This window comes from Meleagris gallopavo, chromosome 2, assembly GCF_000146605.3.
Source record: "Meleagris gallopavo isolate NT-WF06-2002-E0010 breed Aviagen turkey brand Nicholas breeding stock chromosome 2, Turkey_5.1, whole genome shotgun sequence".
Taxonomy (NCBI): domain Eukaryota; kingdom Metazoa; phylum Chordata; class Aves; order Galliformes; family Phasianidae; genus Meleagris; species Meleagris gallopavo.
Window position 1 is genome coordinate 6,516,708 of NC_015012.2, and position 25,368 is coordinate 6,542,075.

The 25,368-nt window shown below is 44.6% G+C and overlaps 1 protein-coding gene across 1 annotated transcript in view; it reads right to left on the reverse strand.

Moving 5' to 3' along the window:
• The window catches only part of MEIS1 (Meis homeobox 1), an 82,530-nt gene that overhangs the window by 41,464 nt on the left and 15,698 nt on the right, over nucleotides 1-25,368 (reverse strand). Inside the window, exon 3 of the mRNA XM_031552299.1 lies at nucleotides 4,842-4,987. Coding sequence (XP_031408159.1) covers nucleotides 4,842-4,987 — 146 coding nt within the window. The remainder of the gene's footprint in view (nucleotides 1-4,841; nucleotides 4,988-25,368) is intronic.

Consider the following 25,368-nt stretch of genomic DNA (forward strand, 5'->3'; position numbering starts at 1 on the left):
GGGGGGGAAAACCAGCAACCCACTCTAAGTCTGATATATTGAAATCTGAGCCCCGTTACGCAGATGAGCTGCAGGAGCTCTCTGGCATTTTTCAGACCAAGAGCCAGTTGGTGCAGGATGGAGGATCCCTGTAAGTAGTACTATGGGGAAAGTTTTTTGGGGGGTGTTTTATTTTAATATCTCCAAACCCTCCAGTGAGGAGAACAAAGAAAACCTTTGCTGTTTTTGCCAATTATTCCCTTTTTTATGCTTCCAGCAGCCTTGTGGTGTACCCATCTGCCCTCTTGTACCCCTCCCAAACACAGAGGAGCACCCAGCCAAAGCAGAACTGTAGAACCCTGGAGATTCCAATAAATTATTTTCTACAAATACCAGCTTTGCTAGATAGATTGCATATTGCTCATTAAAAGATATCTTGCTTATTAAAATGGTATTGGCTATTAAATAGAGAGGCAAAGATCTAGACACATAATGGAAAAAAGAGCAAACTTTTTTTCTTTTTACCTTAAAGTCAACATATTTCAGCTATGTCTTTTATTTTCAGCTCTGTCTCCTATTTCACTAAGATTTAACCTCTTAAGGAAATGGTTTTAAAAGCAGTTAAAAATAATGATTAAATTATGGGATTTACATGAAGGAAATCCTTGGCCCATTCATTTTTTAAATCATGGTAATTTGTTTTTTAAAAGGTGTTTGAAGTCCTTGAATCTACCTCTTGGCACCACTAAAAAAAAAAAAAAAAAGAAGCAGCTTATAATCCCCTAATGTACTTAAATAAAGCCTTCAATAGTTTAAATTGTTATTAAACATCTTTGGGGATTATAATTTTATGGGTTTTTTTTGTCCTGATTAGATGATGAATGTGAAGATCATCAAATACTCATCATATAACAAACTAATTACATTGTATAATCCCCAAAATGAGGTTTGAATTCCAACAATTTAAATTAACCTGGATTTAAAGCACGCAGAGAATTCACAATGAGTGGACAAAACACTGAAAAAACGCCCCCCAAATTCCCTTTTAGTTTTAAACAGAAAGGTGCAATTGCTGAGACAAAACCATAGCACAGCTGAAGCAGAAACTAATCCTGTTGCCACAATTACATTTCCATAGATCTAGTTGGAGAGAATTATTTTTCTTCGTTCCCTTCCTCCAAGCTTTCCCCTTAATTCTCAATCCCTGCTGAGGGCTATACGTTACAGAGAAGAGATCTGCTTGAAAAATGGTGGCAAGATATGAGCCCTGAATGTAAAGTGATCCAAAAAATAATAAAAAAGGGGGTCTGCAACATGCTGCAGCACACCCTGACGTGACCCTCAGGGCAATCCTTTGGAGCCCAACTCCAGCCTAGGACTGTTCTGCCCCAGCCCCTCTAATGGTATTTTCAACTCATCCAATCCCGCCCCATAAAGCCCAACTCATTTGGAGCTCAGCTTCTACAGTTTAGGGACATTCTCGCTTCTTCATCAAACTATCAACAGTCTTTTTAGCTCTTTCTTTTTTTTTCTTCTTTTTTTAATGGTAATTTTAAAATAGCTTTTCACTCCAAATTCATAGCATTCTCCAAAAACACGATTTCACAAACATCAGAATATATGGGCCAGTGTAACAATCTACCAACATCAATCTCAACAAGTTCCATTGCTACGCTTTGCCTAACTAATGGCCAACCTAGGCAGCTATTCCAACACTTTGCCTAACTAATGGCCAACCTAGGCAGCTATTCCAACACAGACTTTAATAAAATGTCGGTTGGAAAAGCAATGATGAAAAAATAAAAACCACAAAACCCTAAGTGTAAGCCTGGCCACCACTCCTTGTATTGTTTTAGCTGATTTTTGTTGTTGTTATTCTCTGGGGAACAGAAAGGAAGGCAATTTGGCTGAATTTATCCCCTGAAGTGTTTCAGAGCATACTGCCTGCATCCACAGAAGACAGCGCTTGACTACCCTTTGGGCATACATCAACTCAGCTCTGCACATCAGTCAAAATAATGGGGGGCTGCAGTGTGACACTGAGTGGGAGCTATTGCCCAAACAGCTCAACAAGAGGAGAGGCGATGGCCTCGCGTTTGATGTTTTCTTCAATAAAGAAAAAAGATTTTTCCTCCTAAGTGGAAAATGAGAACTAAGGGACAAACCTTAGGAAATGAAGTCAGTACACAGAGGAAGACTTAATAGTCTTTGAGATGGAACAACTGCATAGGAGGAATTAAACCAACTTATACACTTTTAAAGGATTGTATTAGACCTCCATTTATTTTAAATCTTTCCAACCATTAATCATTAGTATGACAGACACAGCAATTACTGTCTATTTTGTTTAATTCCATGCCGCTGATGTGTATTAATATTATAATTGTGAGAAAAATCTTTTGCTTCTGCAAAGGAGTGCTCCTAAATAGCAGCCCAATTAGGAATTAGCAGAGGCCAAGAGGAGGCTGTACCTCACCTTTAACCGCTGTCCATTTCCCCCCTGCCATTTTGCAGATGGGAAAGCGAAGGCAGGTTAAGCACAGGGGGCAAAAGGGAGAGATCCCTTGCCACTGACACCTACAGGCAGGTGAGCAGCAGAGCTCTGCCTGTCTCCCCCAGAAGAACCTCTGGAGTCCTCCCTGATGCTGATGCCTAATGTGATACCTCAGTGGTCCATGGAGCACCTCACAATCTGCTGGAGCTTGCACACTGACCTTCAGTTGCAGGAAGGACAGCACTCCAGGCAGCTTGTTCAAGGCGCCGCATTGCTCAAGCACTAATTGCAGAGCTGGCTCTTCTCACATTATCAACAGGCTTGCTTGGAGGACATCTTCCTCCACACACAACACTCACAGCTCTTCCAAGTGCACAAGTTCTCTAGCGGGGTTCCCACTCCAGCAAGAGCATTTCAGGCTGCAACACGGTCTTGGAAGAGCCTATACGAGTGTCCAGCCTTGTTTTCTTCTGGGGAAACTATCCATTACCTCACCTACAATAGTTTTGTCCCAAGATCCTAGATGATGAAAGTTGGGAACGCAAACTGATTTTGCTTTACTGAGTTAACTAGGCAAGCCTGGAACTGCCTCACTGCTGCCAGGAGAAAGAAAAGCTGCCCCGCAGTAAATTTGTCTGCCCCACCTAGCTGGGTTTCATTTGCACAGGGGATGGTGAATTTTTAGAAGTAAGCTTTAGCTAAATGCTGTAAGGTAGCAAACACAGCAGCTGCACTGTGCCAGTCCTGGGGGTTCTGCACGCGAGCTCTCCAGGAGAAGAAACCACCTTAGCAGTATGTGCTCAGGCAAGCTCCACAGGCACCCTCCTCTTTTCTTTTGCACACCATTATTTCACAGCAAAAGAGTGAAAAGCTACTTGCACCCTGCACCCAGTCTGTCTGGACTGAAGAGCATGCAAGGCATCTTCTCTAATCTACACCTGAACAATCTGCAGCAGGCCAGCTTGGGCACTGCTGGCAACCCTGGGCCAACCGGGAGGGAGATGCCCCTGTAACTCTCATCTGTCTGCTGGGAGGCAATGGCCTGTCAGCTCATCAGAGTCGAGAAGTCACTGTGACACTGTGACAGTGCAACAAACCAAAAGGGACCTTAGCCTTTGGGAGCAGTTCACTAAATGAGATGGGGCTAGGGAGCTGGCAAAGCTGTGACATGGCTGGCGTCGAGACTGGAATTAAGCAGGGGGCATTCAAAGCTCTCCCCAGCCTCAGAAGAGGAGTGCTCAGGCATGAAGGTTCATTCATAGCAACCTGGGACAGCACAGGGCAGAATTCCCCGCCTGATCCCCGTGCTGACAAGAGTCATGCAGGTATGTGGTTTCTTGGCACAGCGGGGGATGAAGGGACAAACTGCAGGAGCACGGCCTCAACTTTAGGAGCATGCCCTTGGCTGGGCTCCACGGTCTGGACAAACTGGCAGCTGCTAGTGTCACCCTGTCCCTACCTAGAGGCCAAGATGAGAGGCCAACACTGCTTGTCACCACTGCTTGCAGGGCACAGGCTTCCCTTGCCCGGGCCTTATCCCACTAGTACAGAAAGCAGGCTGGAAATCTTGGGCCGAAGGCTTAAATCCCCACAGTGGATGACAACACAGCAACAGATCACCAGGATTTGATGAAAAAGAAGAATGGCATTAGAAACACTTGGCTAAATGCTAACGTTAGAAGGTGTGGGATATCATATAAACTCTTTAAAGGAGCTCCAGCATCCAGCTTAACCCCGCACACCTGTCCAGAGCTTTTCATTTCTAATCCCAGAAATAAATGCAGGTAGCTGTGGCAACAGAAATAGCTGCTCATCCAACCCCCCTCCCCTCAATGATGTTAAATGCAGTGGTAACTTACACTCTGGGAATGAGAACATCTCACAAAAAAAATTATACTTTTCTATTAAACCAGATACATTCAGACCTTTCATCGTGAAGCTTCTGACAAACATGTGAATAAGGTCTTTGTTTTCCCATGCTTTGTTTTTAGATCTCCCCAGTTATTTGCAACTGCTCTCTGCTCCAAAGCAGTGATTCCCATGTCAGCTACCGGGAGCTGCAGTGGGCAGGACAGGGTTCCCAGGTTGGCAGGATAAGCTCAGCCACATTTTGTGGTGACGTCCTGTTAACAACTGCAACTCCAACCAAAAATCTAGAAACAACACACACAAAAAACACCCCAAAACCATAAAAAGATACGCTCCATGCTCCTCCCCTGACAGCTAGCAAATGAGGCAACAGCTCTGCTCAGAAAAGTTCCCTGAGCTGCCTGTCAGTAACATAATACGTATTTTTGCTTTCTATGACTACTACAACTATGACATTTCCCATGTTTTATTTTGCATATGTGATCTAGAGTTCACTTACTGTTAGATGCTGGAACAGCCATGCCCTCATGATATTTGTGGCTACTTTGGGAAAGATGCCACGCTTTTTATGTCGCTTTTTGTCCTTATCTGGATCATCATCATCACCTGTGCTGGGGGAAGCTACACTGTTGTCCAAGCCGTCACCTGTAAATATAGTGAATCAAATTTTGACTTATGCTACCTTTATATACTTCAGCCGAAGCCTGGCTTTGGGTATAAACTGCATGAATATTTAAATGAGGTATAAATTCTTTAACATTGTAATTCACCAGGGGTTGAAGGGTTGGGAGGGGAAGAGACACGGGGTGAGGGAGGGTCTCAGGACTGTCAGCCCAAGTCTGGGTTATCCTGAAGGACAGCGTGGCCATTTCTGCCACTGGATTCATCAGTGTAACCCAAACAAAAAGTGCTTAATTTTTATTTATTTATTTTTTTTCCAATGCATCCCATTTGAAAAGGTGGAAAAGGTGGCTTTTCTTCACATTGCGTCACTTCCCAAAACTAATCCCCATCAGCTACTTTAGCTGAGATGGCAATTAGGAAAGCATTGATACTATCCCATCCCCAGGCCATGTGTGAAGCTGGGTGCCACATCTCACTCTGGGAAGAAAAAATTGGGTGAATGCATCTCTCTTGCAATACCAAAATCTCTCCCCAAATTCATAAACAACCAGAAGATTGGCACAGCACTTACATTAAGTCTTTTCTAGATGTCCAACTTACCCTGCCTTTTTGATGGGACACGGGTAGCTAACTGGCCTCCCCTCTGCCCAGTCTATAGAAATTCATACTGGGATAAGTAGGTACCAATTTGACATACACTGTAGGAATTAACACCCGGCTTTGTGTTGATGCACCGCATCAGTGCAAGGTGTCTGCTCCCGTTAAACAACAACTGATCCAGAATGAATTTCCTCAATGCAGAGAAGGTCTTAGACACATCTCATCACATTAGCAACATGTCTCCAGGAGCACGTAACTGTGCAGCAGCCAGCTTTGGTCTGGGCTGATGGGCTGGCAGTCAGAGCAAAGCAAAAGTTGTAGTGCTCTCAGCCTGTCTGCAAGTTTGCGTGCAATTTTTGATTCAAACCCTGAAATCTGTTTATAAGTCCACACAGAAATCCAATCTTTTCACTCTCTGCATGTGGACTAAACTATACAGCCTGGCTTCCAAAAACATCACATTCGTAGCACTGTGGAGCTGTGATGTTATTAAGCAAGTGGTTTTTACGCTCCTGGGCAAGAATGATTAAGGAAGTCATCTGAATGGGGCTAAATCAAAACTAATTCTCTTACCAATCAAAAAAAGCCCATCATCAACACAAAAAGAACGCAGGCTGTCAAAATTATGATTTGTTAAATAGCTTTCAGCAGTTAAAACAAGTTATTATTAGCATTATATTTTTAGTACCTTCCTGACTGTGACAAATTTCTAACTGTCCTTATGACTTGGGCTGTGTCTTTAATGAGGTGGTAACCTTAAGTAGTTATAGACACAAACAAGATTTTTATGAAGAAATCAGATATCCGATAAATTCTTTGAAAGCTCGGTATGTAAAAAAGGGCTTTTATACAGAGAAGCAATTCACCATATAAAATAATAATTCATAAAAGAAACATGAGCAAAGGAAACAACTCAACAGCATTTAAAATTCCACGGGCTAATCCACTTCTGTCTGAGAGAGGCAAACAAGGAAAAGAAAAGTATTACGCATTCATTGATTAAAAATGAAAAGCTTCTAACCTAATGACACTGCCTTTCACCACCTCCCTACAATTGTCTCCCCCCCCTCCCTTATTTTTTTTAAAACACACTCTCTCCTCATTTCAAACCCCCTTCAGATTAATTTAGCAGGCATTGCCTCGTGCCTGATGGGAGGAGGACTCATTGATAATTTATGGAAATATCTACTATAATCCAAGGGAGATGACTTTTTTCCAGCTTTGTGCATCAATAGATAATCAAGGCCTTAAAGCAGCCTGAGCTTCCCATTACCTCGGGCAAGAGAATTCCTGAAAGCATGCCTCCGGGGCACCTGAATTATATCCTCCATTAGGAGAGGAAAAGCTTTCTGCATTCCACCTATAACACTCCCCAGAACCTTTCCTGTTTATTTCTGCTGTATGAAAGCAGAAGCATTAGGAACAGGATTTTTTAAGTGAAGACTTATGTAGATACAATGGAGAAACCTTTCAAGCGCGAGCCAGATCACCTCCTTCAATCCCTGGCAGTGACCTATCCCAAATAAAAGGTTTCTGTTACATCATTAGCTCAAGCCAAAAACAGCCTCGGCTTAATGCACAGTTTGTTCTTCCTACTGTTTTTAGGCAAATACTGCTACTTTACTCCCATCTGGGAGGGAAATTACACTGCTGGGTTGTAATCTAAGACAAGATTTTCATTGGAAGCAAATGCTTTCAATCCAGTGTAAATACTGGTGCATGTTCAGAAAAGCCTAAAACAATAAACCCTGGCCCCGTCCGACCCAAGCCAGAGAAAGTGAAAGGGAGGGAGCGGATAACAAAGCACCCGGCTATCCGAAAAGCAAATTCTTCGCTAGACTTTTATAAATTGCTTAACCTCTTCCACTTTTTTCAAATTGAAAATTGATCCCGTAAAGACCAAACCGCGGAGAGAAGTCTAAAGGGTCGATTGTGGATTTTAGCATTTCCATCTCCTTTTGCAACTCGAGACGCTCACCTCCACGAGGTCTCTAGAGATGCAGTCTTCCCCTCCCTCACCCCCCCCTTCTTTTTAAAGCTTGCTGAACAAACTTGAGGAGCGCTGACCAGCCACACGGTAGCAGCTACGGACCGCATTTGTAAAATGTCAGCAGTGACTTCGTTCCTGAAGTTGACTTCTCCTGCCGCCAAATGAAGGCAAACTGAAAAGGTGGAAATAATCATAGAAATGATGCTAGTCCATAAACAAGCTTACAGCCTCATTAGTATAGCGGGAGGCTCCGCTGGGTGATTTATGCTTGTTTTGCTGATGCCATGAGGAAATGCCATAGGGCAACTTTAGCCAGCTGCTAATGGTTTCTGACAGCTTCTTAGCAACTAGTGCAAGCAACGCCGTAGCGTTTGCTAGTGACAGAAACCGAAAATGTCATATTATCTGCCCATGTGTCACGAAGTCCGTGTGGCAATTAACTAGCAGGCCAGTGACTGAGGGGCCAGAGGCTCTTCAAAATGGCCCGTGGCTATTGGGGGCAGAGCAGGCTCACTGCTCGCGTTTGCACTGCACATATGCACGCCGTAACACGGCAAGCCAGGCCTGACCACCGCCGTCAGGGCGCGGATGGCCTCAGTCCTTCCAGCTCCTTTGTCTGTGAGGTGCCCCCCATCACCTCTTCTTTAGGCACTATCAGCAAGATCGCAGTAATATGCCTCAATACGATGGCTGAAAACGGCGTGTTAATAGGCAGCACCCCATCACCCAACTCTGTGCACCCAGCCGAGGTGCTGGCTGTGTTTCTGTTCTCTCACACAAATGAGCCTGAAAGGATCTCAGGCTACTGAGGCAGACACGTTGCCTGTCGGCTTGCTGGGAGCACAGCTGCTCGGCATGGCAGCTGGACACCATTGAACAAGCTGAAGAGGACGTTGGCTCCACACACCCCAAACCATGCGCTATACGTCAAACTGTCAGACCTTTCAGCGTGGCCATTCGTCCTTTCAAATAATATTTAAGAATTGTTTTTACTAAACTTTATAGGCCACGCTCCAGTGAAAGAGGCCAACTGACAAAGAGAGGAATTTGTCCTCCAGTTTGTCCATGGACAATTTGGTGCAGGACCCAAGGCCCATCCCCATGGAGCGCGGCAGGTGACCTGTGGCAGCTCCCGGCCCACCAGGCAGCTCGGATTTCAAACATGCTGTCTATTTAAGCACACCCAGGCATTTAGGCCGCACTATCTTGTTCCTTTCAAGACGGGATAAAGCGGTATTTATCACATTCAGGCCACTGAATGGGCCAGGCTGGCCATGCCAGCGGGGCCTCCTTCCCATGCAGCCACCTCCTGTGCCTTCTGCTCTCCAAAATCTGGAGGCAGAACTAGAGGGCAGCTAAGTTAGAGCCTCTCCATGAGCCATTCATGCTCTCTTTGTCACAGGTGATCTGCTGGAAACCTTTATTGGCAAAATAGGTACTTCTGGAGGGCAATGCTTGTGCTTATACACCGTCGCTGCTGCAGAAATTAGGCAGTGACTGGAAAACTTCTCCCTGGGCTTCATACTGAAACACAGTTCAACGTCATGGCCTGCAGTAGTGGGAGGGCAGGGAGGATGGCATATTCAAGTCTCAATCCTTCCAATCATGAAGGCTGGAAGGTCAGGTGTCTTCAAAACCTGGCCTTCAAGCACTTGCAGGTGAATTGCAGGTGAATTGCAGGTGAACTGGCCTGTGCAATAGGGTGGTCTCTTGGATTCCAGGGAAACCACTCACCTGCACCAAGTCAAAAGCGTTCCCCAGGCTTCAAGGGCTTGGGTCTGTCAGGAATAGACAGTTGTGTTCAAATGAAGTGGCCATGCAGCACAATATGGTGCTCAGACGGCACTGCCCATAGCCTGGCCTGGCCATTGTCCATTCTGCAACCCTGCACACACTCAACCAGGAAGTAATGCTTCCTGGTGGCTCTTCAGACCATAAACACTCTTCCTTTGGCTCTCAATGGTGAAGAGCAGAACACTGCTTTCCCACAACAAGCATTTTTACCAGATACAGGAGGTCATTTCTCACTGCAAGCAGCCCTGTCTTGTGATCAACCTGTGTCTGCACCTCTGAAGGACTCAGCTTGAAGGTTTGCACATACTTTCATATTCAATAAACTAATACAATCTAAATATCCATCATATAAGAATTATTTGTACCAAGTTTTATAGACCATACTCTAGTGAAAGTCTGACCAAAACTACTGACTTCTGCACTAGACTTAGATGTTTCACAGCACTGCCTCAAAGTTCATGCGCTTTTCAATAGTGATTAAAAAAAAAGTCTACTAAAATTTTCTTTAAAAAGCCCTTAGATGTTTGGCTAGCAGGAGAAATCCTACATTGCTTAAGCCAAATATTGAACCATTCACTGGCCAACCACAGCTCTGTTGCTTTCTCATTTAACCCCCTCAGAAATCCAAATTGTTTTAGTAACCTTCTCAGTTGCTGGAAAGCAGGATTCATTAAGAACTTTGAGGAGCAATATAATCTATTACAGAGTTGTAAGTGACAAAATGACTTTCTGTAACCTTTCTTCAATGCTGTATGCTAACGTGGAGTAACTATTATAATCTCTGCACCTTTACAGATATACATCTCCAGTTTGTTGTGTACCCACACATCCACCACACTTACTCTACCGAGCAAGAACGGCCTTACACGTGAAGTGCAATTTTCTTACAAGGTACAAACCACCAACTCTCAGAAAGCAGACCCATGAATGCAACATGTTTTTTTAGGTAAAGCAAGGGCAAGAGTGAAAGGAACACGCCACAACCTGCTCATGGACTTGAAACAAGAACTGCCATTTCACACCACCACTAAATGGAGTTGGGCAATCAAAGAAGAACATAGAGGTTTTGAGAGTTGTTGTTTTTCTGTTTTTTTGGGGTGGTGATTGTGCAGTCAGCTTGGCACACTCAGCAAGCTTTGGAGCAATTCCAAAAAGGATTTACAATGACGGAGGTCCGCTTGTGAATCTGAAGTGTGGGGCTGAAAAGGACAGGTTTATTTTTTCTTATTCCTTTAGTAAAAAGGCTTCTCAAATATACTTAATAAAAAGTTAATGAGAAACAACAAGGTTGAAAATGAGCACTAGCAAGGAATACTGTTGTGCTTCAGTTTGCACGCATCTCTTAAGGAGATGCACTCCATGTTTCATGCAAGTATTCAGCCCATGACATGAGCAGTAGGAGGTTGTCACTCACAGATAGTATCCATATTTACAAGATACTAAAGGAAATAGTTGCAAAAATATCCTACACAAATATTCATAGATGGAGTAACCTGGACCAGAATAAATTACACTCTGGCATTTGACAAATTTTCAAAGTTTTTTCATTGAATCATTGTACTTTGTTCTCTAGAGACAGGAGCACCTTCTTCTAGTAACTCAATCCTCCTTTTTGACTTGAATTCCCTTCAGGCAAACAACGAGCAAATTAGCTGTCTACACAAAGGTTAAGAACAGCATTGATGAATTCAGGGCGGGAGGGGGGCATAAAAAAAACCACAGATTTTTACACATTTTCATTTGTTCGGCAGCTTTTTATAGATAAAACTAAGGAAACCTGTTCTTCTGCACAATGCAGCACTTCTTAATAAGGTTCACAAAACTCCACTATTATGAGCAAGGTATTTCTGGAGCCGTACATCTATGCTCCATATAAAATATTAAAGAGAAAGCAGTTCATTGTATGGGAAGCAAACAACTTTCCACTGCCAGCTACAGAAGTTTACTTTAAGCAATTGGAAGCAAATATCCTACAGAAGAAGAAAAGTATCTGGTTAAACAGAAAAAACATCCTACTCCAGAGAAAAAGCTTAAACAGTTTGTTGGGTTCTTTTGTTTGTTTTTACCTAAAAGCTAGCCTTGAAAAAAGCTGCTTTTCAGCCATTCTCTACTTTGTTCAAATAAGGGTCTTTTTTGAAACACATTCCCTCCAACCTCAGCTGGAGAGTTGAGCTTCCCAGTCGAGGGTCCCACCAGCTGCGTTCTCCATGAAAAGTCACCACGCACAGCTTCCATAGAGGTAACTTCTCAGCTGGTTTCACTCAAGCTAGCTCACTTACGAAGCAGGAACACAAGAAGCAGCAGAAGGAGCACAGGGCTGCTCTGCCATGGGGGAAATATGCCCAACTAATATCCCAAATGGCCACAAGGTCAACTTCTACAAATCTCTATAGCTCCTTAACAACTGGCTCAATCTGAATGTTCCTCCTGCTCATAGGGCACTCATAGGATTGAGCACAAGCAGCTATAAGAAGCTCAAAAGCAAAGATCAGACACATACTAGGTATAAACTAAGGGATGTACTATCTGTGGAAACAGTTATAGCTGAGCATTTAAATAGGCTTCCTTCCCTCAAAAAGAGTTAAATTGCCCTGGGCCCTGCCTGCATGCTTGCTCCAGAGATGATGCTGTAGATTTCATGTTTTACAACAGGAAATATGTGCCAAGCCCTTGACACTATCCAAACCATTGAAAATTAGATTTTTCTACTGGAAAAAAAACATTTCATTGTTAGCGGAAATGAACCAAAACGCTTATGTCTGTTGAGCTAATCTAAAGCATTTTCTTTTAGTCCAATTCCAGACAAGCCAAGGCCAGCCCAAGCTGCAGTGTGCCCTGCAGGAACTGTAGCTCAGATGCTGTTTGCCCCAAATTCTCTTTTGTAGGACTGGATCCCATATGTCACAGGAGTCATATGATCATAACCGACAGGAGAAAAGTAGCTTAGATGTGGCATGGGCAACTTGAGATTTGTGATCTGTCAAGTCCACAGTAGACATTTCCAATTGGAAGTTCCCACGTGTTCTGTTTCAAGTGAAAAAGTTCTTGTTTGTATGCAATGTATTTTCTTCTGCTTCTGTCACCCACAATTTAAAATAATAGTAGAACCAATACATTCTATTTCCTCTGCCTCTGATCCATCAGGACTATCTGACAATAAAAACTAAGCATGATTAAAAGAAACTTGACATTAAGCTTCCCTTTGCATGCCATGGCAGCACCATACACTCCACTTCCCGAAATTCAGTGATCACTTTATGGCCATCAATGACAGAAATAAGAGAAATAAGAACAAACACCCCACTATTTCCCTTTTGCCTTTTGACAGTAAGAACATCTCAGCTATCATTGCTGGTGCTTCCAAAAAGCATTCGTCAGCTCACACAACATCATAAAGATCCACTTGCAGCAGCCAATTGCTCAAGCAAATTCCACCCACTGAAACATCTTAATTGGGCAATTAGTGAGAAGATGCCTGGCTTTGAACTTAAGCCACAAATTATTCCTTTATACCTAAAACATGAGGAAGATAATTTTGATTTGTTTTGCAAGGTTAATTCACACTACCTTCTGAGAGAGTCTGTGGGTTCCCAGTGCAGGAGCCTATATCTCACAGTGATGGAAAGGAGGGCAGAGATGAGGGATGGCCCCACGCACCTGGAAGATCCTCTTGCACAGGTGTACTAAAGTCTGATGAGTCAGATAACCACGTGGTTATCATTAGCATTAATAACACTTGCAATCTTGGCTGAACGGATGGCTTTGGGACTCCCCTCACCCAGTGCCAGCATTGCCTCACATGGTCAGGAGCCTCCTTTACTCTCCGAAGACAAAACCCTTTGTTATAGCACTCATACAACCAGTTCAGGAAAACACCTTAACTACAAAACAAGCAGCTGTCTCCATAACAAACCCTTTATGGGGAGAGTGTAGAGAATGAGTAGCATTTTTCTTGTGCTCCTTGCTGCCTGGTGCTCCAAATCCACTCTCTTGTTCTTCCAGCGAAGACCGCCCGCTCTGGAGGGCCCATGACAATAGCAGCGGCTGCTCCTCTGGAAGGAGGTGCAGAAGCCAAAGGGAGATAAGTAGATTTGACAGAGGCAAAGCTCACACCAAATTTTCTTCCACTTGACTGTCCCTCTCCAACACAAAAGGCAAATCTGCTCTGATGAGGTGGTGCTGAAAAAGGGCTACAATGGGAAAAACAAACCTGGAGCCAGGCTCTAGGGCTACAGCCTGCAGCTGGCCGTGCTCGGCACAACAGCGGCAGGCAGCAAGCCCATACCTTGCCTGGTCTCAGCTACACAAACTGGTGTTAGCAACCCCCCATTTGGGTCAGTTGGGATAAAATCTCAGTGCATCCAGGTAGGAGGCATGAACCAGCCCTGATAGGAGACCTTATCACCCTGCAAGGCTGTAGGACCTCCTGGAGGAACTGCAAGAGAGGGGAACTTTCAACCATTCTCAGCTGAGCCACCTTCTCGTTGTGACCCAGGGCTAAGGATCCCCATCAGGTAGCTCAGTTCTTCTGAGTTAGCTCATCCTCTTTGGCTCCAGTTTAACCTGTTCATGACGCTCCTATGTTCTGTCTTCATAAAATCATAGAATGGCCTGGGTTGAAAAGGACCACAATGATCATCTGGTTCAACCCCTGCTATGTGCAGGGTCACCAACCACCAGACCAGGCTCGCCCAGACGCCACATCCAGCCTGGCCTTGAATGCCTCCAGGGATGGGGCATCCACAACCTCCTTGGGCAACCTGTTCCAGTGCATCACCACCCTCTGAGTGAAAAACTTCCTCCTAATATCTAACATAAACCTCCCCTGTCTTCCCCCTGTTTAAAACCATTCCCCCTATCGCTACCCACCCTGTTTCCTCTGACTATTACAGCTTCTGGTGTTTTGCTGTTTGTCTTGCAGTGCAAGATAGAAATATAGTTTAGAGTGGTTTGAGGGGTGTTTTTATTGGTTTGTTTATTCCAAAAGCTAAACAAAAAGCAATAAACATCTCAGAGGGCCCCAAACATGCCATGAATGGGAAAGTTAAGTCAAGTCAAGACTTTAACTAGCAACGCTAGACAGTTAAAACCACATGCCTCATTTTTACCTCTTTGTCTTCCATCACTATACACTCCTTGGCATTAGGTACCTCAGTTTACTTGGAATATGCAAACTGATGGGAAGAAAAGAAAAAGCTCCTAGAGCAACCTAGAATTTGAGTATTATTCATGTCGCTACATCTAACGGCATCACCAGCAGGAATCTGTTGTGAGAGGGATGGAGGAAGGGAGGGAGGCAAATTGGCCATCTCCAGGTGATTCCTCTTTTGAATCCACTCCTTCTGAGCCAACACTCAACCAAAACCTCACACAAAGCTAAAAGCAAAGACAGACCTTAGCAGAAAGCCACACAGTGCCTGAAAAAACAAACCAGAACAAAGCTTAAACATCTCCCAAAAAGCAAATCAAAAAGCTTCATGAGAGCAAATTCCATCTGAGGGCACACCACGCAATTGCTGCTCCCATTCTAACACCAACACCTTCCCTGTGTCCTTCCTGTCCATGTGGAATGAGCTAGGAAGGTTTATAGGCAGTGGCTGTGATGTGAAGGAAAAGACTGACTTTTCAAGCATCCTGTAATGCTGGGAAGAGAGAAGAATGGAAAGAAAATGGAAGGAGCAACCTGGAAAGGAGAAAGGAAAAACAGGAGACATTGGCTCAAAGGAGAGTGCTTACCACACCCTTAGCTTTGCCTTCATCTATAGATGTTTGCTTTTATAAATCTTGGAAAAAATGTGGTGCGTGAGCTAAGTAGGCCCCTAGGCAGATTTAACTTGCATGACCTGAACTTATTCTGCAGATCACCATAGGTCTCACTGACCTTGGCAGTGACACAGGGACCACATTTTCTCACGGATGAATTGCTTCAGAATAATTCTGCCAATGTATCAGGCATAAATAGCCCTTTATTTAGCACTGGGCAAATACGATCTCTCCTTCTGCCTCTCATCTCCCCAGACAAAATCTATTTATTAGGATAAGGAAAACCCCACCCTCCATCGAGATCTGAGTACACAACTCGAAGGCCAGGCAGAAGCTTGGCTGCTTTGTGCTTATGGTAATGCATGTTCATACTTTGCCTTCAGCATGATGCAATTGGAAGGTAGCTGGTAAGATCTGTTGCTTTTGATTGGAGCGGTCAGCCTGCCTATCTGTGAGTTAATATACAAGTATCCTCAAACTCAGAAGAGAGGGGAAAATACAGATCAAAAATGGGAGTGTTCACCTTCAGCCACTGAAACAGAAAGCACAATCCTCACCTTATAGCACCTAGCTGTAAGGCAGCAAAATGAAGCTGCTCCGAGGTAAGCAGAAAGATCATGTCTCAGTTTTGCAGAAAATCAACCCATTTCAAAGGAACAGGTATGCTTCTCGGAGAAGCGTCAGCAGAGTTGGGATGGTGCAGACCTTTCCATCCATGAGTTTCACTATTCTGTGCCTCTGGTCACTTGAGGCCACCCCACATTGCTCCTGGGCTCTGCAGATGCCCTGCACGCTTCCTCCCCACTGCTAAAGTGGCTATTACACTAGTCGGTACTCTAATGCCACCCAACCTTTAATTGCTAAGGAAAATCAGACTGTAACCACAGAAAGAGCTTTCTGGCCCTGGCTAAGGAAGTATCAGTTTTGAGGTCTGAATAATATCCCTGAAAAACATGAATCAGAGTGGTCCTTTCAAGCTGCGCTGTGATTGATAGAGGTAAGCAAAACTGCAGAAGAGTAATCTGATGAAGACCAGGATGGTTTTGTAATACAGGTATACAGACACTCAGACACAGACAAAAAAGAAAGAAAATACTTGCAAACTGGCATTCAAATTGCCTTGTGACAGTCAAATAAATCCTAGCGAATACTTATTTCCAGTTACTGCCGCTATGAAAAAGAGCCTCTGTAACAAACTCACTGCAAGCTGAGCAGAAAGGAAACACAATTTTCCAATTGTTTGTGGACCACTTGCTTCAACTGCACTGCTCACAGCTGACCACTTCCAACCTGCAGGCAAGGGTCAGTCTCAAACTGGGTCACTGAGGTTTTGCAGGCACAGAAGTTAGTCTCCAGCCACACACTTGCACTCTGCTCCATTGCAATGCTAGAGCAACAGCCACCAGTGCCAGAAGTGGCGATTCTCGTGAGACAGGAAAACACTTTCACAAATATCTGCCAATTATCTGAACAGTCATCAACAATACCAGCCTCTGAACCGCTGCTAATCACACTGCCATTTTCTATGCAAAACAACTTTGAGTTCTGTAATTTATTTGAGCTGCCTGGCCAGCTTCACCTGCAGCTCGTGGTTTACGCAAATGAGAAGGGAAGACAGAGGTTTTCAGCTATAACCACAGGCTCAAGTTCAAAGCTCAGCTGAAAGCTATCCTTATGTCTACATTGTTTAATGTCTATGGAAAAGACTTCAACACAACAGCCATATTCACAGTGGAAACGATTTAAGCAGCAACCTGAACAAGTGAAAACAGCCCAGGAGAGGGTCTTGCTCATGCAGCCATGTGGAAGCTTTCCTTCCTGCTCACCTCTCAGAGGTTTTCTGCAAGGCTGAGGTTGCATATGAGCATGCAGGGAGAGGTTCAGCACAGTGGTGCTGTTTCAATTTGCTCAAAGACAACACAGGTTTCTCCATCCCATGGTGCAGATCGGAAGCAGCACGTAGGTAAAGGGGCTGAAGACCCAGAGCCTAGCTTTCCAACACCCCACGGTGATCTACGCAGGTTGCAACCCATGGATTGCAAGCAGAATTCCCTGCTTGCACATCCCTGGAAGCACTTCACTCGGCTCCATCCTGGGGATTTCCCTTGAGAGCCATCCCTCCAGATGCCAGATAAAGGCAGTGACAAGGTGCTGACAACGCCTGTGCTGCTGCTGCCAGTCTCCTACCCTCCCTCTGCCCCAGACTCCAGAGCTGGCTCCAGCCCCAGGCTCTGCACTTGGAGCTTTGCAAGGATACAGAACCCTGAATTCTGTGTTTCTCGAGCACATCAGGAGCACTGCTTATAATCTGGAGATATATGGGGAAATAGAATCCAAAGGGAAGTTGCTCATCTTTGATATGAAAATAAGAGTTCAACACATTCCCCATAGAAATCATAACAACAGCAAAAAACAAATGCAAAAGAAAACCCACCTCATCTGCTAGTGAGGATTGCAACAAATACAACCACAAAACAAAACGGATAAGTGAGCCTTTTGGAATGTGTGTTAGCGTGCCTAAATGGACTGAAGGTGAATCTTGTTAGTTAGGGGTGGAAACGGGTTTAACTCCGGTTTTACATTTAAAAGCATCCAAGGGAGGGAGGCGGAGAGCAGTGCCACCAGCTGCAGTGCCCAGTGGACAAAGGACCCCGCGTCCCCCAGCACAACAAAGCCACGACCCGGTGGTCTGCATGCTGCTGTTCCTCCTACGTGAACTCATTTCATTTCAAGGTTTCATTCATGGGGTCTTTCATCTCATGAAAGGCCACCACGGAGTTTAGTTGAAAGCTGTGAGATCCACTGCAAACTCCGTTCCACGAGCCTGGGTTTTACATTCAAGTCCCCAGCTCCTAGAGGCACACAAAAGCCCTCCACCAAAACCCACAAGTGGAGCAACAGCGTCCGGATGGTAAAGTGAGCAGGAATCCTGGCTTTCCAAGAGGTAGGCATGGAGACACAAACACTGCTTCCCAGGAGTTACGTTAAATAGATACCTATATTTACACATCTTTTCTTAAGCCTGTCAACATTTCTGCCCTATTCATATTTGCAGTACTGACCAGCAAAGACAAGAGTTTCATAGGATGGCAATGCCAGAACACCGAGGAGCTGCAGAGGAGACGGTGCCACATGCAAATCCAGTGCCCAAAACCAACCCCTGCTCTTTAGCAGCACAAAAAGCTTTACCCGTGCAGAGCAAGAAGTTCCTTCCCAAAGAAACAAGGAGCCTGACACAGATGCACCCCTCCTTGCTTGAGGCATTTCAGTTGGGCAGTGATGTTTAGCAACAAACAGTGGCAGTAAGCCTTCGCAGAGTGCCTCCACAGGCAATGGAGAGAAATAAGAACTCTCCAAAGGGAAATCTGGGATTGGGATGACTAAAGGAACATGCAGACGACCACTAGCTTTGAATACGGTGTAGAAAACTTGTGAGCAGCGAGGTTCTCAAGGAAATGCTGGATAACGAGGACAGGATATGCCTACCTCTGCTTTTAAACGAGATCTGGATGACGGGGCCCCTTCTAAAATTACTCAGGGTGGAAAGGCTCAATTTAGCATCCATCTATTACCTTATCATGAGGATACAACCTCGTGCTTCCTGCCACTGGGAATATGCAGAACTCTACTTCTTATCGTCACATCAGAATTAATGTCTTCTTCCTATTTTCTCTTATTTACAAAAAAATGCCCTCCTTGATAAGTAGCCAGCTGAATTTATGTCTTACCAAACTAAATTTAAATGCAAGAAACAGGAAGCTTTTACTTGGAAACTGGAATTCCAAGCACTCGGTGGCAAACAATGAGCTGGGGAGATAAAGATGCAATGGAAATGGTGGGGGACAGACCTGACAAGCTTCCTGCCCACGCTGCCTCAAGAGCATGTGTCCCACCGTGATAGGAGCAGCCACACTGCCCGCTTTTATTTTGGTAATTGTATTTGTTCCTGTGAAAACCCCTATAAAAACAAGTCGGAAGAGCAGACAATAGTCAGCCCGCCATCTCTTATAGCCAGATCTTTTACTTAACACTTTAGCACAAGATGCAATCAGCGGATCTTTGTCCATTTATACAATTCTCCCTGCTGCACCGAGGATTGTATTACACTCTCAAGCATGTGCACCAGCCAGATCCCAGCATCAAGCCTTCCCCATCACTTCAGGAGATTGATCTGATACTTGAAAGCACATTTGCTATTATCTACTACAGCCCTTTGGAAATGACATTACACAGATACGGGGGGCAGGCAAATATTGCCGCTCTTTTATTATTCCTGCCATTCGCTCGCTTGTAATATCTGAAAAGTTCCCAGGTCAATGGGATTACGTTATCTGCCTCCCCGGGCTTTATCTCCTCCCCGCACCCCACAGGTATCCATGTCAAAACGGGACTCTCCGGCAGGGGGTTTCTTTGCCTCGGGTCAGCCTCAGGTCAAGCTTTTCACCGCTTGCTAATGCAAAGCTTCCCCCCGGCCCTCAAACCCCCCGAGTCCCAAAGCTGGGGGGCCAGGCAGCGCCCACCCCACAGCCGGAGCGGGTCGATGGCTTTCACCAAACGGAGCCGCTTGGCTGAGGCTGTATCCCCACACTAAACCTGAAGGATGGGAGCCTTTTAACGAGTTAGGAGCAACTCAGACTATATTTTTGCCTACCGGAGCAAAGATCAATTTTTACTTAGATTGATTTTAAGATTTACATGCGAGAAATGGAGAAAATTGGATCAAATATATACTAAAGCAAATTGTTGACTCCCATGAAAGCCAGTAAAACCAAAACAAATTTCAGAGATCTCATCTACCAGCACCTGAGGTTTGCTTTATTTCATTATTTCGTATACGTTTACGGAGCAGAAATTTGCTCAACTCTCTTCCAGTTTTCTTCCTCTGAAACAATAAGCCTCCCCGCAGAATATTCTGTACTTGCATATTATCACCAGGATGGCATATGGCAAACTAGCAGCAGGCAGTTTATCTTCATCCTCTTTGCAAGCTAAAATTAGCACCACGCTTTTGCAAGGCTATATGATGCATTCAGAGCACTACGATACACCTAATACAGCTTCAGTTCTGTCCCTGGCGAATCTCCAGTGGTCAAGTAAATTGATTATTCATTTTAATTGAATATTAATATGGGTAATAGCAAGTTTGCATTTATCAGCTCGCGAGGCGCTTTTAAGCTGAATGCTGCCATTTCACCCACACCAACCACAACAGTAAATAAGATTAATGTATTAGTAACATATAGAATTTCTTTTAATTTGTGTGAGGCAATTTTAATTTATATTAAAGCATTATGTATGGAGAGCTGTGCTGCAAAATTGCCTATCTGTGCCTTCTATGTTTTTCAGTGATAGGATATAATGAATCTTGCTGAAGAGATGTACACCCCTGTTACAAGCAACGTGCTCTTCCTGCTCCAGCCTGCATTCCTGCAGATCGGTGTGGTTTGCTTTCTTGGGGTTAAATTCAACCAAGTCACCCATTCTGCATCTCCTGACAATGTGGCTACGTTGCCTGGAATGCTCCCCTCTCTGCTGCTCAGCCTGGCACATTACGGCCACCTCAGGGGTTTTCTGACAGATGAAATCCTCAGCCAGACACTAACACCAGCGCCATTCACTAATTTATATTTTGTAGCCGTAATGCCAAGCAACTTAGCACAACACTTTTTCAGAAGGAAATATGAAAGGTCTTGGAAAAGCCACTACACTGCACAAAGCAGGTTATTTTATCAGCTTTCTTGCCAGGTTCACAGAATAAAGACATATAATAGTGGGAGGAAGTCACACTCAAGCACGTACATGAACAAACATACACAAACTATAAATATTTATACATTGACATTCAAGGACTTTGTGGCTCAAGCTGCTTACTGACTGACAGAACAATCCCCTACTTTTACCTACAGCCTCTTACAGCAACACAGCACGAGACCAGTTCTGTCTGATAGTTACGCTGCAATCACGTCATTATGATTTTGGTTTTTACACAGCTGGTCTCACGTGGAATTTTCCTGGGTTATTCCAGACAAATACAGAAAAAAAAAAAAAGAGATGAGCAGTACGCTGCACCAAAACCCTCCCCTGGGGCACACTCAGTGCCATAGCCAGGGAGTGGGAGGGAGTCAATGAGAGATGCTTTACTGATTGGGGACAGGAGGAGTAGTACAGCACGGACGAAATGCTGCAATCCCACTGTGAATCTTCTTTTCCACTCCCTGCTCTGATGTTCCAGTGCTCTAAAAGGAGCTTACACAAAGTTTTAAGCCACGACACTTTCCTTGAGGCACTTCAGCTAATATTGACCGCGTTAATCTTTTCCCTTAATGAAGGCTGTCAACGCAAATGTACGTGGGCTACAGCCCAGGGCGCCAGGCAGGAGCATGGTGCTGGCCTTTCTCTGTATTAGGAGCTCTCAGCAAGGCAAGGGGAGCAACAGAAGCTTCTCCAGCCTACAAGCCTGGCTCTATGACCTCCACCTGCTGTTGAGGCAGAGCTAAGTCATGCCTCCTTCCCAGCTCCATCGGGACACTACCAACTCTGGAATATTTTTAGCCTGCATCCATGTGACACTAATTGCTCTTCGAGAGCTGGGCAAAGAGTTCAGAACCAGGCAGGCTATGTCCAGTTCTCCCTGAAGACACACTGGGTCTCCTGGCTGGTCTACCCATTCTGCTCTACAAAGGGTGGCACCTGGGACAAGTAGAGCTACCAGAGCCATCTCCTTCCCATGGCACAGCGTCAGCCACACAAAAAAATGAACAGCAAAGGACTACATAGTAACCAAAAAGGCTACCCCTATTACATTTTTACTTGCTTGTGTAATATTTCTTTTTCTTTCTAACACCTCCACTCTATGCTTGGGCAAAGAGCAACCACAAAAAAGTGCCTGCAAATTCCACGGGAGGTTTTCAGTGCTCACAACTCATTCATGAATTGAAAAAAGAAAAAAAAAAAAAAAGCCCACATGCATCGATGCGCTTAGAAAAAGTGATGTCAGCATCTTGTAGCGTTGATCCTATTAATTAATCCCTTAAAGAATGTCCCCTCACCCACAAACATATAATGTAGTGCCAGCTTAATCTTACCTAAAAAAAATAAAATACAATGCAATAAGATTACTACTCTGACTCTGCTAACTGTTACAGCCCTGCTTAATCCTGTGTTTCTGTGCTCTAACAAGCTCCTGCGACACTGTATGGAGTTTATCAAAGCAGTTTCTGATACAAAAGGACTTATGTTTTAAACAACATAATTCCACAGTCTTTTGTGCTCTCTCTGCGATATGTTTATCCAATGACTTTCATCCCCAAAGAGCTCAGAGCCTATCGCCTGTTCCTGCTGAAGGCTTCGTTTCAGGCTCCATGCTGGAGCTGGGTTAGAAAAGAAGTCGCAAAAATAGCATCATCGAGGGGCGTTAGGGTGGTGAGACCTGTGGGGCTGGGGCTGCTCCCTCCTGTCCCACCAGGAGCTGGACACCTCTTGCCCACATCCAGACAGCAATCTGCATGGGACCGTTCCCAGCTATGGACACACCAAGTTTCCCACGGAACACGAGAAGAACACTCTGCTCCCTCCCTGTAATTATCAAATCATCCTGAAAATGAGGAAGAATTGAGAATCCTCCTTATAGCACGTCGTAAAACAGAGAGGGCTCACGCTCGCATGATGTTGTTGGAGCCGCCTGCCAACAAAACTTTACAAAGAGCACAGGAATTCATGTTTGCTGAGATGTTAAAGTCGTAAAAGGGGGAAACTGTATTTTGTTTTCCCACAGCCTAAATGAAGGTGAACCAAGTAAATTTGGCAAAGAGTGCAGAGTCACATGCCATTTCCCACAGCAGCGTGGTATTTTCCTCTGGGAATAAAACATTTTCCTTAAACTACTGTTTATAACTCTTATCAGTTCAACAGCAATAGAGCCATCAAGTCCAATATCTTGTGGAAAAAAGTCAAGGTCAACAAGTACTTGCATTTTCGTTTATCTTTAGCTGCAATTGCTACTGACATTCAATTGGGTAATAAACATGAGGACTGTCAAATGCTCTCAGCAAACAGGTGATCCAAAAGCTATCACAGGGAAAGAGGCTACTGCCAGGTAATCAAACAATCCTGTTGCAACAATTATGATTGGAGTGTATTCATTTACAGAAGCAATCGCCTGTCAAATTTGAATGAATATTGTCAAAGCTTTCCCATCACCAGGGTAGGAAGGGTGAGGAAACGCAAACTGCAGCGACTTTCTAGTTCTTACCAACAGAAGCACACCAGCATTAGTGAAACACATCCAAAAATGAGTCAATAAAAAAAAATCCAGTAATTATCTTATTTCCTGAATTGAATGTTTTAATAAGATATATTTTCACATAAAATCCAGAGCTGATCGCTCGAAGCAGATGGATCTCGTGTCAGTCTCTTGCAGCAGCAATTGCACTGCAGAACAAGCTCTGGCTTCACCCACGATTCATCAGTTTAAAGGCTTCTCTTCCAACCTTAGTCATCTTTTTTTCCCCCTCTCGCAGCACTTCACGCGAAAGGTACGAAAACGTTTTACACCAAGCAGCCAAATGCCGCACCCTGTTGCATCACTAATCCAGAAACAATGCCTGTTTACAGGTTTGGAGTCACTGCAATGAATTGTTTCTCAAAAGTAGAGGCCATCTCAGGAACATGACTTGGCTTTTTTAACCTCTGATGTAAGGAGGCCAATGACGCACACCAGAAGGTTGCTCTCTGCCTGCATCCCATGGCCAAAGACTCAGTTGATGCCAGCAAGACCGGGAGAAGCCAATGGGGATCGGAACAGTGCCCTAAATATGAAAGTCTGCAGTCTAAATGGGAAGCTCATTTGCTCCAACAAGACGCTGCAACCTACAGGAGTGCACCCAGGATGCATAGGAAAAAAAAAACAGATCATATCCAAGTGACCTTCAAACTCAAGCACTGCTAAGAGTCGGATATCTTGGGAACCTAAAACCTATTTCTGCAACCAAAATCCCCTTGTCTGCCCCACCCAAGAAGGAAAACAAGATGCTAGGAAGCAGCTCAGGAAGAGATTTAGCAACGTGGCATTTCCCTGCTATCTCACCAGAGGTTTAGTATTCAAGGTCCCATGCTCAGGAACACGTTTGCACCGTGCAGTAACACTTCTGGGGCCTATGCAAGCTGATGGCATGTTCAGCTGAGGGTCAGGATCACATTCTTATACACATGTCTAGGTATGCAAAGACTTATGCATGGCCACACAGACGTCCAATGGAATAGGTATTTTCTAATTGTACATTGCTTGCCCCCAGAAAGATAAAAAAGAAGAAAGACAAAAAAGAAGAAAGACTCCAGCACGTGAAATTTTCTGCTCGGTTACAGGTGGGCTAAGAAGTCAGGAACGCTTGTATTTCCACAGCCACTTCGAAGAGTAAAATAAGCAGTTCCCTAAGCCATTCCCTCTGCTGAGGATGGCTTCAGCCTCCTGTACCCAGCTTTGTTCCCAAACAAAGACTCGAAATCACAGTGAGACGTTTGCCCTGATTGTGAGCTGCTTATTATCTCTGAGGGCTGACCTGAAAAACAAGTCGGTGCTTACGCAGACATATTCAAGTTTCCCCTAAAAGGCAAATGGGAGGGAGGGAGGTTTTTGCAAGGAAAAGAACTGGTTTGTGACTCTGCCATCCACGATTTAGGCAAAACAAACGGCATTGCTGAGTACTCCAGTTAGTTTTGCCAAATCAGAAAGAGAAATGCCAGCTACTAACAGGCGTCGGGAGTAAGTGTGAATGGTTAAATACACCCTGGCAGCAGCGATGGACTGATGCTCAGACCATGTATGGCACATAGCATGTCAAGGCAAGGGCTCTCTTGCAGGTCTGCATGGAAGCAGAGCTCTGCCTGGCCACAGCACAGAGCTCAGCACCGCCAAACGCGGTGAGCAGCTGAGTCGGGCTGACGAGACCAGAAAAACACACAGAAGAAAGGAAAAAACAGTTTCACGCCCTCCGGCTTCAGAGCAGAATGATAAATTGACATCGTGTTGTTATGAGCGTAATCCTCAGCCACTCAATCACTGTTAAAAAATAAAACACGATTCCACAGAGATAAAAATAATTAATGCTGGTGCTGCTGAAGGATGTGCACCTACACGAAGAGCCTCCAACCCAGAGCCACGGTTCAGGTTTCCTGCTTGCAATTACAAAGCCCGCGTCTGCAGATGCTTTCTTCTTTCTCTTCAATCTCTCATCTCACTCCAAGCAAAGAGGCACAG